The 13540-nt window shown below is 50.3% G+C and overlaps 1 protein-coding gene across 1 annotated transcript in view; it reads right to left on the bottom strand.

Annotated features, from left to right (window-relative positions):
* Positions 1–2254: 2254 nt before the first annotated feature.
* LAMC1 (laminin subunit gamma 1) overlaps positions 2255–13540 on the bottom strand; it is a 47276-nt gene continuing 35990 nt past the window's right edge. Inside the window, exons 11-28 of the mRNA XM_065745208.1 lie at positions 13165–13277; positions 12269–12490; positions 11994–12182; positions 10349–10594; positions 10107–10260; positions 9524–9666; positions 8891–9069; positions 8587–8743; positions 6645–6850; positions 6136–6215; positions 5847–5984; positions 5572–5716; positions 5092–5241; positions 4679–4793; positions 3984–4183; positions 3694–3852; positions 3141–3240; positions 2255–2766 (exon numbers count right to left, since the gene is read on the bottom strand). Of these exons, the coding sequence (XP_065601280.1) occupies positions 2510–2766; positions 3141–3240; positions 3694–3852; positions 3984–4183; positions 4679–4793; positions 5092–5241; positions 5572–5716; positions 5847–5984; positions 6136–6215; positions 6645–6850; positions 8587–8743; positions 8891–9069; positions 9524–9666; positions 10107–10260; positions 10349–10594; positions 11994–12182; positions 12269–12490; positions 13165–13277 (2953 nt within the window). The 3' untranslated portion in view covers positions 2255–2509. The remainder of the gene's footprint in view (positions 2767–3140; positions 3241–3693; positions 3853–3983; positions 4184–4678; positions 4794–5091; positions 5242–5571; positions 5717–5846; positions 5985–6135; positions 6216–6644; positions 6851–8586; positions 8744–8890; positions 9070–9523; positions 9667–10106; positions 10261–10348; positions 10595–11993; positions 12183–12268; positions 12491–13164; positions 13278–13540) is intronic.

Below are 13540 nucleotides of genomic sequence, written 5' to 3'. Positions count from 1 at the left end.
AACCTTCCTGTCCTCCCGAGGGCAGCTCAGCACCACCAGCATTGTACTGACAGCTCATGCACATTTCTTATGGGCTGGAAGAACCACGGCACAGCACTCCTTGCAGGCGTAGCCATCGAACACTGGACATCACCAAAGAGAGCTGGACCCTGGGATGGAGACAGACCACCAAACCACACCCCAAAAAAAAGGCAATACTTGAAAGAATCCCGAGGTATAAGGGGTTACAAATATTCAGACTTTATTATAAATAAGAAATACTGTTTTATACATAAAAACTGCAAGTGTTGCATTTTGTTCACCGCCCCAGACAGCGAGACCACAGATTAAGGCAAAAAAGCTGAAGTGAAGGCACGTACTGCGGGGCCACAGTCAGGAATCGAGTGATGAGGGACCGACACGCGCTGCCGAGACATCCAGCACTCCACCAGCAGCCATCCCATCATCACATCACGTACAGAAATAACTGGACTTATACAATGAATAATGGCTGTAATGCAGTAGTGATTAAGAGATCGCTTATAAAGAATTTTTTTTTTATTATTTAAAAATAGAATTCTGTTAAAAACAGCTTAACGACGACGACAATTAAAAATAACAAAAAATAAAAATAAAAATAAAAACAAAACAGAGGAGAAAGCAGGAAACCTTAGGCCTGAGGTCAGCCAGGGCATGCGTGCATCTTCGCATCTGCTCTTCTCACAGCCTTGGCGGAGAGGTGACGTGGTTAGAGACAGCCATCTGACCAGAGCAGCCAGCCAGGGGGTGAGCACTGCGGGGCCCTCCCCCGGGATCCAGCTATGTTCACAGATGGGGAAACCCCAAGGCAGTGTTTGGTAAATGGCAAGAGACCCTAAGAAGGTGGGTATGGGAGATGCGGGGCTTGCTGGGATCACCCCCACCCAGCAGCACGGGGCGAGGCGCGCTCCCCACACAGTGGTTATTGCCAATATCACACAATGCTGATGTAGGGGACGAAGGGGAAGCTGGGTAGAGGGGAACTGGGTGCTGCAGGGACCACAGGGCAGGAGCAGTGCGGTGCACGTGCTGCGATGCTCACGGGGGAGAGCACGGAGAGGAGGCCAGGCTGTGCCACTCTGGAAATATGGCTGAGGATATTTACACACGCGCGCACACACACACGCACGAGAGACTTCCTCACACTGTAATCATGATAAAAAAAAAAAGGAAAAAAATATATATATCACATTCACACAAAAAATATAAATTTGAAATAATTAATAGCACCAGTGTGTGTCAGATAATAATTTCTTCCCCGCTACGCAAACGTACAAAGTTGCATAGTGTTTAAGGATAGATATATGCTTGATCTGAAGGAAGAGAGAGGGGATGCAGGGCTGGAGCCCAGGGAGAGCTGCAGAGGGTGCTCCAGGCTGGGAGCAGGCCTGGGGAGCACTGTAAGCAGCTGGAAGAAACCTGAACGCTGCTCTTCCAGCTGGGTTGAAAAAAACAAAATGAGACAAAAGGTGAGAGCAACACCAGGAAGTGTAAAAATGCCCCTAGCCTCCTCCAGGAAGAAGATGGGGAGAAAGACTGACACCTTCAAGCTCTCTCTGTCTCTCAGCCCAGCTGTCAGAGCTCTCTGGATGGCAGCTCTCCTCTTCAGCAAGGTTTCTGCTGCTTGAAGAGGTCAACGTGCCACCCAGACATCTGCAGCCTCAAACAAAGATCCTCTGGCAACCTGACAGCAACACCTCCAGATGGGAACTCAGCCTGGGCCACCCGACAGGCAGCTGCCTGCAGACTGCACACACAGCTTCTGCTCCAGCAGCCAGCGGTGCTGGCAAGACCTACCACTCCCCTATAGCATCTCATCTTCCCAACAAGCTCCTCTCAGAGGCTGAGTTTTTCTCCGAGCAATGCACCATTTCAGAAAGAGGCTTAGGACATTTCAGATAAGGCTACCAACGTTGCCAATTGGCCACTAGTTAACGTCACAAAACAAGAAAAATTCACAGGGTTAGAAGTTGGGAACGGGGATCTGAATGAGTGCAGCTATACTGGCCATTACAGTAATGATTTGGTAGCCAACCCCCTTCCTTCATAGGGACAAAGTTCCGGGACCAAGGATTCTACAGTCAAGGGGAGAAGTGAGGAGAAAAAGCAGAGTTAGTTTTGCCTTGCTGTACACAGCTTACATGGTTATTGCTGAACGGTATAAAGAGTCCAGAGCATCTCTCATCCTTGTGCTAATCAAAGGGAAAACGTGTCTGAGAAAGGGGCAAAGGCAGAGTGCTCAGGAAGACAATTTATATATATATATAAAAAAAAACCTTTGATGCCCAAAGATGGATATTTAATTCGCTTCTCTTAAAAAAAAAAAAAAAAGAAAAATCCTTTTCAACTTATCCTGATTTGAAAAGAGAACAGTGGCTGCAAGCAGCAAAGAGATGGGGATTGGAAGAAGGTAACGTGTGTTAAGGCACTCCACAGCCAAACAATTGCTCCACCGATCAGCGGGGGAATACCCTCCACCCCCAGCACACCCTCAGGGTTTCTCAATGGACGGGGTGTTGAAGCAGCCAGATGGCAAGGTCTTCTTGATGTCCTCCAGGTTGCTAATGTCTTTCAGGATCTCCTCAATGTCCCTGTTGTAGGACTGTATCGCATCATCTTGCTTCCTGGCTTCTCTCTCAAGGAAAGCCACTTTCTGGTCCAGGTCGCTATCTTTCATCTGGTCTTTGGCACTGTTCAGGGTACCCTCAATCTCATTCAGTTTGTTCAAGTCCACCGTCTCCAGTTGCCCTGAAAAGCCAAAAAGGAACAGTGAAGACCATTAAAAAGCCTTTGAAGCTTCCAGGTGGTTACAGAGTAGATCCCACGCTCTGGGTGAGTGAAGCAAGATCTGCATCAGGCCATCTGTGTGTAAGAAACAGGAACAACCAAAGGGGCTCCACCTCCAGTACCCCACCAGCAGTCCTTAGCTTGCAGGGAAGTGGTACAGAATGCTGCACAATTTGCTTCAAGGCTACTTCAGAAAGAAAAGAGCACTTGCCCAAACCACGTACATTTAATTTCTAGGAAGACAAAATGGACCCATTTGATTCCCTGCACAGCACCACATCACACTGCCTGCCAGCACGTCCCTGTTAGGAGGCAAGAAAAAAGGACAGCCTTACCTAGTTGGTCTAAAAGGTCATTAATGACAGCAAGCAAGCTGTTCACAGAGTTTTTCGCTTTCCTTGCGTTGTCCTCTGCTTCCTGGGCTGCCTGTGAGGCCTGCAGGACAAAAGCCAGGAGAACACTGTGAGCTGCACAGGGCTTAATGAAACCACCACCTCTGCTTTCCATTCATCTGCTCAAGCAGTTGCGTGCATCCCTGCTTTCCCTCTCCACGACAACGATCTCTGAGTGGAGATACCTGTCACAGCACTGGAAAAGACAGCCTGCAAACATCCCATTTCCTGCAATAATAAAAGGTACAGATCCCCAGTAACTGTTTTACAGGAAAAGTCACACCAGGGTCAGGTTTGTTTAAGAGTACTGTGTTAAGAAAACCATCTCTCCAAGTCCAGCAGTGAAGCTACGTTAACTGAGCTCTTTTACAATTAAAACTTGGAAGATGGAGAATACTAAGTGGACTCAGTGTGGCCACTGGAACATCAGAGGGAGGGAAAGCTTCCATAGGTGGGGAGAAATTACCTCTTTGCCACCAGTGCCTGAGTTACTCACCATGCCTGCCATCATCATATCCTGATCAGCATCATCTTGTTTACGCTTCAGCTCTTTTTCTGCCTCCTGGAGCTGCTTCATCATGTCATCCACCTCCTTGGCCAGCCCCGTCACGTCAGAGAAGGTCTTGTCCGCTTCTGCTCTGGTAGCAGCAGCACTCTGCAGCCAGCATGGGGAGAAGGATGAGAACAGCTGGGGAAGGTGCAGAACTTACTGGAACAGAGCTTATGCGCTGCTGAGGTGGGATGCATGCCCCTGGAGGGCTGGCTCCAGAACTGCAGGGGACTCACCTTCTGAACAGCACTGGCAATTTTCTCAGCATCGTCTGCTCTAGTCTTGGCCTCACGGGCATCAGCAGCAGCGTTGCCAAGGGCCAGCTCTGCCTGGCGTGTCTTGTTGTTGGCTTCAGCAATGGTTTGGGCAATGGCAGGAATTCTCTTCAGTGCCTCCTCAGCTGCTGTCTTGTTGTCGTTCACCCGCTTATCGAAATCTGAGAGAGGGCAAAACGAGTTCTCACATTCGAGGGAAGAAGAGCAAACTGGGATATCGGGGTGTCTATGCCTGCAGCTCACCCTATCACACATAATCCAGGGCTAAATAAAGAAGCTAAACAAATACAGGAGAATTCTGGTCACTGGAAGGATTTCTGTTTGCTGTGGTTTAATCTGGCAGGTGGCTCACTCCCCTCCATCCCTGGGCCCTTTGCAGCTAACAGCCCTGGCTCTGTACAGCACTGCTTAGCAGCAACCATACACATCAGTGTGTAATCAACACTGTTTTTTCTCCTAGAACCAAATCACCACACCAGGCACGCTGAAGAAAACTGCAACCCAGCTGAAACTAAGACACTGTTCTTCTTTTTAAAATAAAAGCCAAAAGAATCCTCTAACACCAGCACTGGCAACAGCATGAGCCTTTTAACCAAGATGCCTTCCTGCACAGTGACCTGACGGGAGTTGCAGGGCTCCCCATACGAGCTCTTTACCTTTCAGATTGCTGAGAATGGTGTTGGCCTCCTGCAGCGTGCCATTGCCCTTCCGAGCAGCTTCCTCAGCCAGAGCTTTTGCTGCATCTGCTCGAGCCAGGAGCTGGTCTGCAGTCTAAAGAGAGGTGACATCCATCAGCATACTCTCATCCTTTGATGGATGACCATGCAGGCCTGTCAGAAAGCATCGCTCCGCAAGAAACACCAATTCAAATACAGAACAGCATTTGTCCCCAAGTGAGTGGCAACACCTGCTATGAAACCAGGTACTTTGGAACACTGTCCCCCACACAACCAAGACAGCACCAAAGATACCAACTCCTCATAAGTAACAAATGCCACTAAGATATGACTACAGCCAAATCTCTTGCGTCTTACCAGTCCCTTGTTTCCCTGCACCAAACAGAACTGACCTGCTGCTCCGTCTTCCCTTTCTCCAAGAGGTTCTTGACTTCCAGCTCCTTTCCTTTCATGTCTTCCCTCAAGTCTTCATAGTCTTTCAGCTTCCTTGCTATTAACTGATCTAACTCCTCTGCTTCCTTCTTGATCTTATTTGCTTCACTCTGCATGCAGACATCAGAAACAGATGCAGGTTCTCTGAACATTAAAGAATTTCTGAACAGGCGACAAAACACAGTATGGTTCAAGACACAACGTTTGACAAGCAACATTTCACTCTGCTTTCTGGTCCTTCAGAACCTGGCAGAAACTGGGGGGGGGGGGGGTCTATATTTGCAGTTTCCTGCATAAAAACCAAAACACAGCCATCTGGATGTGTCTAGATGGATCTAAGGCAGAGTACCATTAGAAGAGAGCACTCAGTCAGCCACCTAACACACTGTGTTAATGGTTGTCCTTGTTAGAAAGTCACACACAGCACTCCATTCACGTACCTCCAGTCCTGTGGTGTCCACAGTGGGCAGATTGGTGAGGTTAGCATAGATCTGGAGGGCTTTATTTCCAGCTTCCTCTGCCTCCTCAAGCACACTGTTGGCCTGTCTCTCTAGATCTCGAGAAATGTTTCTTGCTTGGTTATATCTAACAAAAGGAAAACAAGGATCCTGTGAGAGTCTGTGTTGAACTGAACTTAGAATAGAGAGGCTGGAACACTGATTTGAACTACCACTCCAAAGCCAGGAAATGAACCTGGTTTTCTTTACTGACTCACTTCTGGTTGAGCTCATCAATGTCACGTGCAGTTTGGTTTTCCCCAGCCAGGGTCTTCAGCAGCAGCTGATACGCTTCTGTGGAAGTATCATTTGCTGCCTTGGCTATGCGAACAATCTCATCGGCTTCTTGTTTGTGCCTGGACGAGATCACAGAAGGAAAACAACGCCATCAGAAACTGCTGAGCAGCAGTTTATGCCCTCAGCTCTGAGATTTTCCTCCTTCACCCTGATCTGCACTGGGATAGCGGGCCCTGGATGAGGGCTGGCAGGAGCTGCAGCACAGCTTACCTCTCAGCCAGCCGGCGTGCCTCTTCTGCCAATAGAGTCATGTTGTTGGGGTCACCGCTCGACTCCGGGGCTGTAATGGACTGGAAAAAACAAAAGCAGAAAAAAAAAAAAGAGGGAAACTATACCTTGAAGCTCTATTTTCATCTTTTATTCATCAATGCTTGAAATATTTATTGTCATGATCTAAATGCTTTGAGATGTGTCTAACCTACTTCTGACCTCTCTGTACTTTTTCTTAAGCCAACGCTGTTTCCAACAGCAGTTTTCCCTAAAAGAACAAACATTTTGGTATATGCTCAGGGTTTTTCAAACTGTTCTTCCTTCAGCAGGGGTTGGGATGCCATTTACGAAAGAGAATTTGCATATTCCTCAGTTTATTTTCCACATTATTGAGTAAGGAGATATTTTCAGAGCCAATTTGCTACGGCAGTGAGAAAAAGCAGAGAAACACAGCCAGGCAGCCAGCCCCTGTCCTCTCCCTGCCCCATAGATCTCCACAGCACACTTACCACATTGCCAGCTGCCATCTTTGCCTTCTCCAGCATATCAGAAGCCATAGCAATCAGGTCCTCTGTGTCCTCCACCCAGCCCCGGGCTTGCTCTGCCAGGTTCTCTGTCTCCTGCACCGTGTTCTGGATGTTCCTCAGCCTGCTGAGCTGACTTGTCAACGTGCTGTTGATGTCTTTGAGACGGTCCATGATACCCTGATCTACGTCTGAAAGGCACAATACAAAAGAAAGGAAGCAAAATTAATTAAAGCAGGAAGAAAAGTTGAAGCAGCAGCTTATCATTGCAGGCAATGCATTGGCAGGTTAATCCTCCGTTGAAAAGGGACTTAGCAAAGCTGTTTCATAAGTCACCTGGCTTGAGATCAAAGTCATCATCATTAACTACTACTAAGACAGTCCTGCTGGGTGCTTGAACTGGCTCTAATGGGAGATTTTGTGTTCAGAACCTTGTTGCACCTCTATCATTGATTAAAAAAAGAAAGGCAACGGAGCTCCTCTTCAAAAGGCACAAAACATTTGCTTTGCTGATTCGTTTTATCTTCATTATTACAATATGAGCAGAGATGGGGGAATCGCAGGGCTGTATGTCATCCACTCTGGGCAATGGTGGTCTTCCCCTGAGCCAGAATGTGTCCCATAAAAAGCAACTGAAGATGTGCAGAGCAGCAAACCCACCCTGCATGCTACCCACCCCAGAGGGTGGATGAAAGCTGGAAGGACAGATGATCCAGCCTCAGCTCTTCAACCCACACAAACTACGAGCTCCCTAAAATCTTGACTGCCAGGTAATGCCCCATAATAAGTAATGGTGTTCTTGAGCAGGCACGTGCCTTGCCAACAATTACTTTTGATAGATGAGAGCTCTATCAGGGGACAAAGTCCAAGCAGAGTCCCGCATGCCTGCAAAACTAAGATTTTTCACAAATACATTTGTCTTCACTTTGCAGTATGTCCTATGTAATCAATGTGAGCACTTAAAGCACTTAGAAAGTTACATATCAAGTAGAAAAGGACAAATAAAGGCCACATGTGCATTTTGCAAGCATCGATTTTGCACTGAACTTGCCTTCTCCTGAGGAAAGATGAAGAAGCAACAACACAAAACCCAATCCACAACCTAACCTTACTGTAATACCCACCCTCACACCTTGCACACAGGACTGCTGTCATCTGGGCACAGCTGCTAAGCAGGAAACAATGCTACCTAGAGCTGCAGGGCTTTGGTAACCATTCCTATCAGCAGGAATCTTTCCAAGCACATGACATGCAGTGTCAGATTAGTACCAGCTTTTCCAAAAGATCCTTCCCAAGTGATCTCAAATCAGCAAGCACACTCCCAGGGGAACACTTCTAAGTCGAGTCTCCTTCAATTTGCTCTTCTCCAGAGCATGCATTAACTTAATGTGTTAAAAAAAACCCGAGGCAAAATCCACTGTCATACTTAATGCCCTGCTCACAGTCATCCTAGAGTAGAGGTGGCAGTACAAGAACCAGAGTTTAATGGGAAAAACAGCTACAGGCCACCACAACAGCACTTTTCAGAACATTATGCGCTTTATGGTGGGCTGATAAAGTTTGCCAGTAGGATTTTAAGGCTTTTGTTCTAATCACTGATGATATCCCAACAAGAAATGCTTTGACCCAAGGTATCCAAACAAATCTGTGAGCAACTCGGGCTGAATTTGCTCCTGGTAAAAGCTGCAAAAGCACAAACCTATTGAAAATCCTCCTGCTTTAAAACAAAAAACAAAAAAACAACACCAGGGACAAAAATCTCTGCCTCTGCTGTTCTGATAGTAACATACACTGGTCCCAATGCTATCCAAAATAGCCCTCCACTCTAATGCACACTAAAGGCTTGAAAGAAAAAGCTCTGCATCCTGAGGGAACATGAACATCAAGCTCATTTCATGCTAGCCCACGTCTGATCCGCTCAGCTCACCTTTGCTGTTCTGCGCTTCTTGGAGCAGCTCCGTAACGTCTCGCTCTGCCTGCTTCAACCTCTCCTCAAAGGCTTCATCAGTGACAGTTTCTCCTCCCGTGCCCAGGTTTGCTATAAGGTTTTCCAGCTCCCGAAGCCTCTCTCGTTGCTCTGCCACCTGTGTGAAAGGGGCAGAGCACCGTTACATCATTACATCACGGGGAGAGCAGCAGCACACCTCTCCACTTTCTGTCACTGGGTGAGGAGGCAAGGCGTGGAGCACCGACCCCAGAAACCTCGCAGTCAGTCACGTTGGTGGCCTTACCTTATCTTTCACTAATCTGTAACACGCAGGGCACTCCTGGCAGCCCGGCCACGACCGGTTGTAGAAGTAGTTCTCCTCGCACTGGTCGCAGCGGTTCCCCACAAAGCCCTCCTTGCACTCACAGCGACCATCCTCGCGGCACTGCAGGGCACGCGAGCCCTCCGGGTCACAGTCGCACGCTGCAGGGAAGGTGAGCCTTGGTCAGAGCAAAGGGGACACACAAACACCCTAAAACTGCAGCCTGCTCTCTGCAAACACAGCAGGGGGATCCAGTGACCCACGACGGAGCCCTGCTCCCATCACAGTGCTGCCATGCACAGCAAGGCACTGACGAGGCCTTAAGTTGTGCCCGGGGGGAGGTTCACGTTAAATAGTAGGAAAGATTTCCTCTCTCATCGAGTGGTGAGGCACGGCCACGGGCTGCCCAGTGAAGCAGTGGGGTCACTGTCCCCAGAGGTGCCCAAGAACCACAGAGATGTGGCACTGAGAGACGTGGTCAGTGATGGGGATGGGACACGGCTGGATTTGAGGATCTGAGCGTCTTTTTCCAACCTAAGTGGTTCTATGAATATATTCTTTTTCAGTCGTGCTGCTCCTTAAGACTGGCTCTGTATACTGAGCACCTGCACTCACGTTTGCAGCCCTCGGGGCCGAACCCGAAGTGGTTGGCCTCGCAGCGGTCGCAGCGCTGGCCGGTGACGCCGGGCTGGCACTCACACTGCCCCGTCCATATGTCACATTGGCCGTTGGTGGAGCCCAGCGCGTGGCAGTCACACCTGGGGGAGAGAGCCTTACATCAGCCGTTGACAAGGGGCAGCAGGCACGGTGGATACATCACTGAAGGAGCCCTCTGAGCACTGCTGGAAGCCTCCATGACAAGGCAGTGACTTTTCTTGCTGGGATAAGGCACCCAGCCTCTGAACCACACAAGGTCACTCGGTGGCTGCACTAAAAAAGGAACCCATGAGCCCTTGTTACCGACGGTCACACAGCCACGTGACACTTTTCCATTTAAAACTCTGATTTAGGGCTATTTATAAAGCTATTTATAAGTCAAGATTTTCTGTACAGCCCTCGGAGCTGCTCCTTAACTCCTCCTCATCCTCAGCAGCGTTAACAAGGAACGAGAGACACTGATGACAAGCACCACATTCCCGCCCTTGCTGATGGCAGACCCAAAACGGGGCCTGCTGCCCCAGCATGGGCTGAAGGTTACCTCTCGCAGCCATGGCCGCTCTGCAGGTTGAAGAAGCCGGGCTCACAGGCACTGCAGTCCCTCTCGGTGACGTGGGAGAGGCACTCACACTGCCCCGTCACTTGGTTGCAGCTCGTCTGCTGATTCACGGTGCCGTAGGGATTACAGTGACAAGCTGCAAAAGGGACAGGAGTGGGAAACGTCACCCCAAGGCAGTTCTCAGGGACCGAACCAGCTTTAAACACGGGAGGAAACGCTCATACCCCGGCACTTGTCGGCAGGGTTGGGGGCCAGGGGGTTCCCGAAGAAGCCGTCCTTGCAGCGATCGCAGTAGAAGCCGGCCGTGTTGTAGATGCACTTGAGGCACTCTCCTGTCTGCCGGTTGCAGTTGCCCACGGCGTTGGGATCGATGTTGTCGTTGCACTGGCACAGGCGGCACGGCCTCACGGCCCCGTTTTCACCCAGCGGGTCTCCGAAATAGGCGTCATCACACAGCTCACACCTCTTGCCTGTGGCGGGACAGAAGCACGTGCTGCAGCAGGAAGCCCACTGCTGTGTCCCCTCCTGGAAGGATTATTTTAGCTTCCCCGTCCCCTTCTTACTGCCTCAAGCCATCCATATTTGCTGTATTTTGTTGTTAATTTAAGAGTCAGAGAGGGTGGAGCTCAGTGGGGCACCCCTTCTCCAGGAAGCCATGCTGACAGAGATCTGCTGAACCTCAGCAGGCAGCCCCCAAAGCACGCAGCCCAGCAGCTTCCCAAGCTAGCTGCTGACTCAGCCTTCCCTGCCACTCCCCAGCCATTTCTCAGGCAGTTCTACACACACAAACCATCTCTTCCCTCACCTTTTCCTCATTACAAACACATTCAGAAACACGAGAAGCAGGAGTAACTCTTGGGTGGCCGTGTTAGCTACAATAAAGCATGAGCTTGCGTGGAAACCTGAGCTGCGAGGAGCTCTGACTTCAGCACTCTGCACTGGTTCACAAAGCCATGGCATCCTTGGGAACCCCCAGGAGCTGCTCCAGATGGTGTGCCTCTGGCCTCAAGCAGGGGCTTTCCCAAGCATTTAAAGCATGTACAGGTACTCTGGACTTTGGACTCTTTCATGCCAAGCAAAAAAAAACCAACAGAGAAGCGTGGAAGCTGCCAGCCATCTTAAGGCTTTTGTTCTGTCTGCCAACAGCAAATAAGGCCCCACTTCACAGCTCAAGTACACACTCAGCCCTTCCGGTCTGTCGTTAAGAAAAAAGCTCAGCACCTGTTCATACACTTCTTTTTAAAACTGCATAGTATATATTTGGGCTTGTACGTTTTGATTGGTGTTCACGAGTCACAGCAACCTTCCAGCTCTCTCCAGAGAGGACACTGGCCTCTCTGAGCATCCCACAGTGCCTCTGGCTGGCAGATGGGAGGATCACCTTCAAATTTTGTTTCAGTCTGACCCGCTTTCCCGGCTCTTTTAAATCTATCACACTTACAGTCCAATGTTATGAAGTTACCAGATGATGGAACAGCTTAGGTTGGAAGGGACCCCAGAGCTCCAGCCCCACCCCTGCCTTGGGCTGGCTGCTCACCCGCCAGCTCACGCTGCCCAGGGCCCCATCCACAGGCTTGGGCGCCTTCAGGGATGGGGCACCCACAGCTCTGGGCAGCCTGTGCCAGATCTGCACCAGAAGCCAGCATGGCTCACATACAGAGCACAGAAATGTTCAGATTTGCACGCGTTTCCCTTTTGTTTTCAAGAGAAGGACACCAAGAATGAGAGTCCTTCAGCCATGCATGCGGAAGCAGGGCTGGAGGAAGAGAGAAGCGAGTTGTGTCTGAACCAGGTCAGAGCAGCAGAGCTGCTAGGAGACATCCCCAGGAACACGGGGCTGGGAGAAGTGCCCTTCTGGCAGGGACTCACCCGTGGTGCCTGTCTGGCAGCTGGTGCACACAACCTCCCTGGTGCGGGGCACGACGGCGCAGCTGGAGCCGCCGGGGCACGGGCAGGGCTGGCAGTCCAAGGCTGTGCCCGCTGTGGCATCTCCGTAGTACCCATCGCTGCACTTCTCACACTGAGATCCCGCCGTGTTATCCCTGCAGTCGCACACGCCTGGAGCAGAGAGGCACGTGGGTTTTTTTCTTTCCCTCTTCAGCCAACACAAAACGAACAGCCCTCCGCTCCCCAGTGCTGCTTACCCGTCTCGGGATCACAGGTCTCGCTGTGCCCGTTGCAGGTGCAAGGCACACAGGGGCTGTAGGGTCCCAGGCCCGGCGTCTCTCGGCGGTATCCCGGGGAGCAGCGCTCACAGAACTGCCCCTCGTAGCCTGCTGGGCAGGAGCAGCTCTCCACCCACACTGCAGGCACACCAGCCCCTGGGACAGCACTGGTGATGGTAACGTCATCCAGGTGGCCGGCACCTCGGAGCAGGGAGAGGAAGACACGGTCAATGCTGCACTACGAGGAGCTGCCCAAAGGACAGCCTGCTCCATGACTCCCTCCCCTCTCACCCATCACCTTGGGTTTTTTCTTTATGAGCAACCTCTACTGGCATATGGGGAAGCCACACATGAGTGTTTCGTGTACTTGATTTTAAGTCAGAAAATCCTTCTCGTGACAGCATCCAAAGGCTAACCTAACTAGTGTCTGATTTCCAATAAATCCTCACCACGGGGAATTTTTCAACAGGGTGAAGGTAACTGATCACAGAGAGACTCATTTCAGTCTCCCTACATCTCTGCTATCATATCTGTCAGAACTCTGCACTGTTCGTTCCTATCCATTCAGAAAGCACTGGCTGCACAACAGGAGCTGAGAACCACATCTGCTCCACAGAGGGGGATCAGCAGTGGCAAGTGCTCACTCCAAGACTCTCAAAGGCAGCACAGCATGTTTCTTCTCCATCTCCTCTCCAGCAGCCCCAGGAGAAGCTGCTATACAGGAAGGCCAGGCGAAAAACAAGTCTCGTGGCTTCGCCAATAACTGCTACAGCTATGTATGACCAGGCCCTGCAAGCAAGCAACCACAGCCCCAAACAAAGTGGTCTGCCCAAAGGGGTCTGCCCCTCTTTGTGACACTCTGCTCAGCAACTTACTTCTCTCGCTATATGTCCCACGGATCTTGATGGCGGTCAAATTGTGGAGAAGCTTCTGGAAGTCAAATGCAGAGAGAGCAGGCCTCCACGGGTAATCTGCAGCCTCATGGAGCCTAGGGAGAAGAGCCATGCCCCATTTACAAAGCTTTCAGATGCTAACAGCTGTGCCCTTTTAAAGCACCATTTCCAACCACAGTATGTGATTGCCACATACTTTGCATACACTTAAGCAACACTGCTGAACAGCCAGCTTCAAATTAACCTGATAAGACCGCTCTTGTGAGCTAAAATTACTGCTGTTTGCTTTCCCAGGAGCTCAGAGGGCAGGGTGCGTGGCAGACCAGGTCCCACCTGCGCTCCTGGCTCCCGCTGGGCT

The sequence above is a fragment of the Cyrtonyx montezumae genome, unplaced genomic scaffold, assembly GCF_038088225.1.
Source record: "Cyrtonyx montezumae isolate F1298 unplaced genomic scaffold, pur_monq_1.0 scaffold_1, whole genome shotgun sequence".
NCBI lineage: Eukaryota > Metazoa > Chordata > Aves > Galliformes > Odontophoridae > Cyrtonyx > Cyrtonyx montezumae.
Note: the sequence above shows the minus strand (reverse complement) of the source record. Positions and strands in the feature narration are given on the sequence as shown.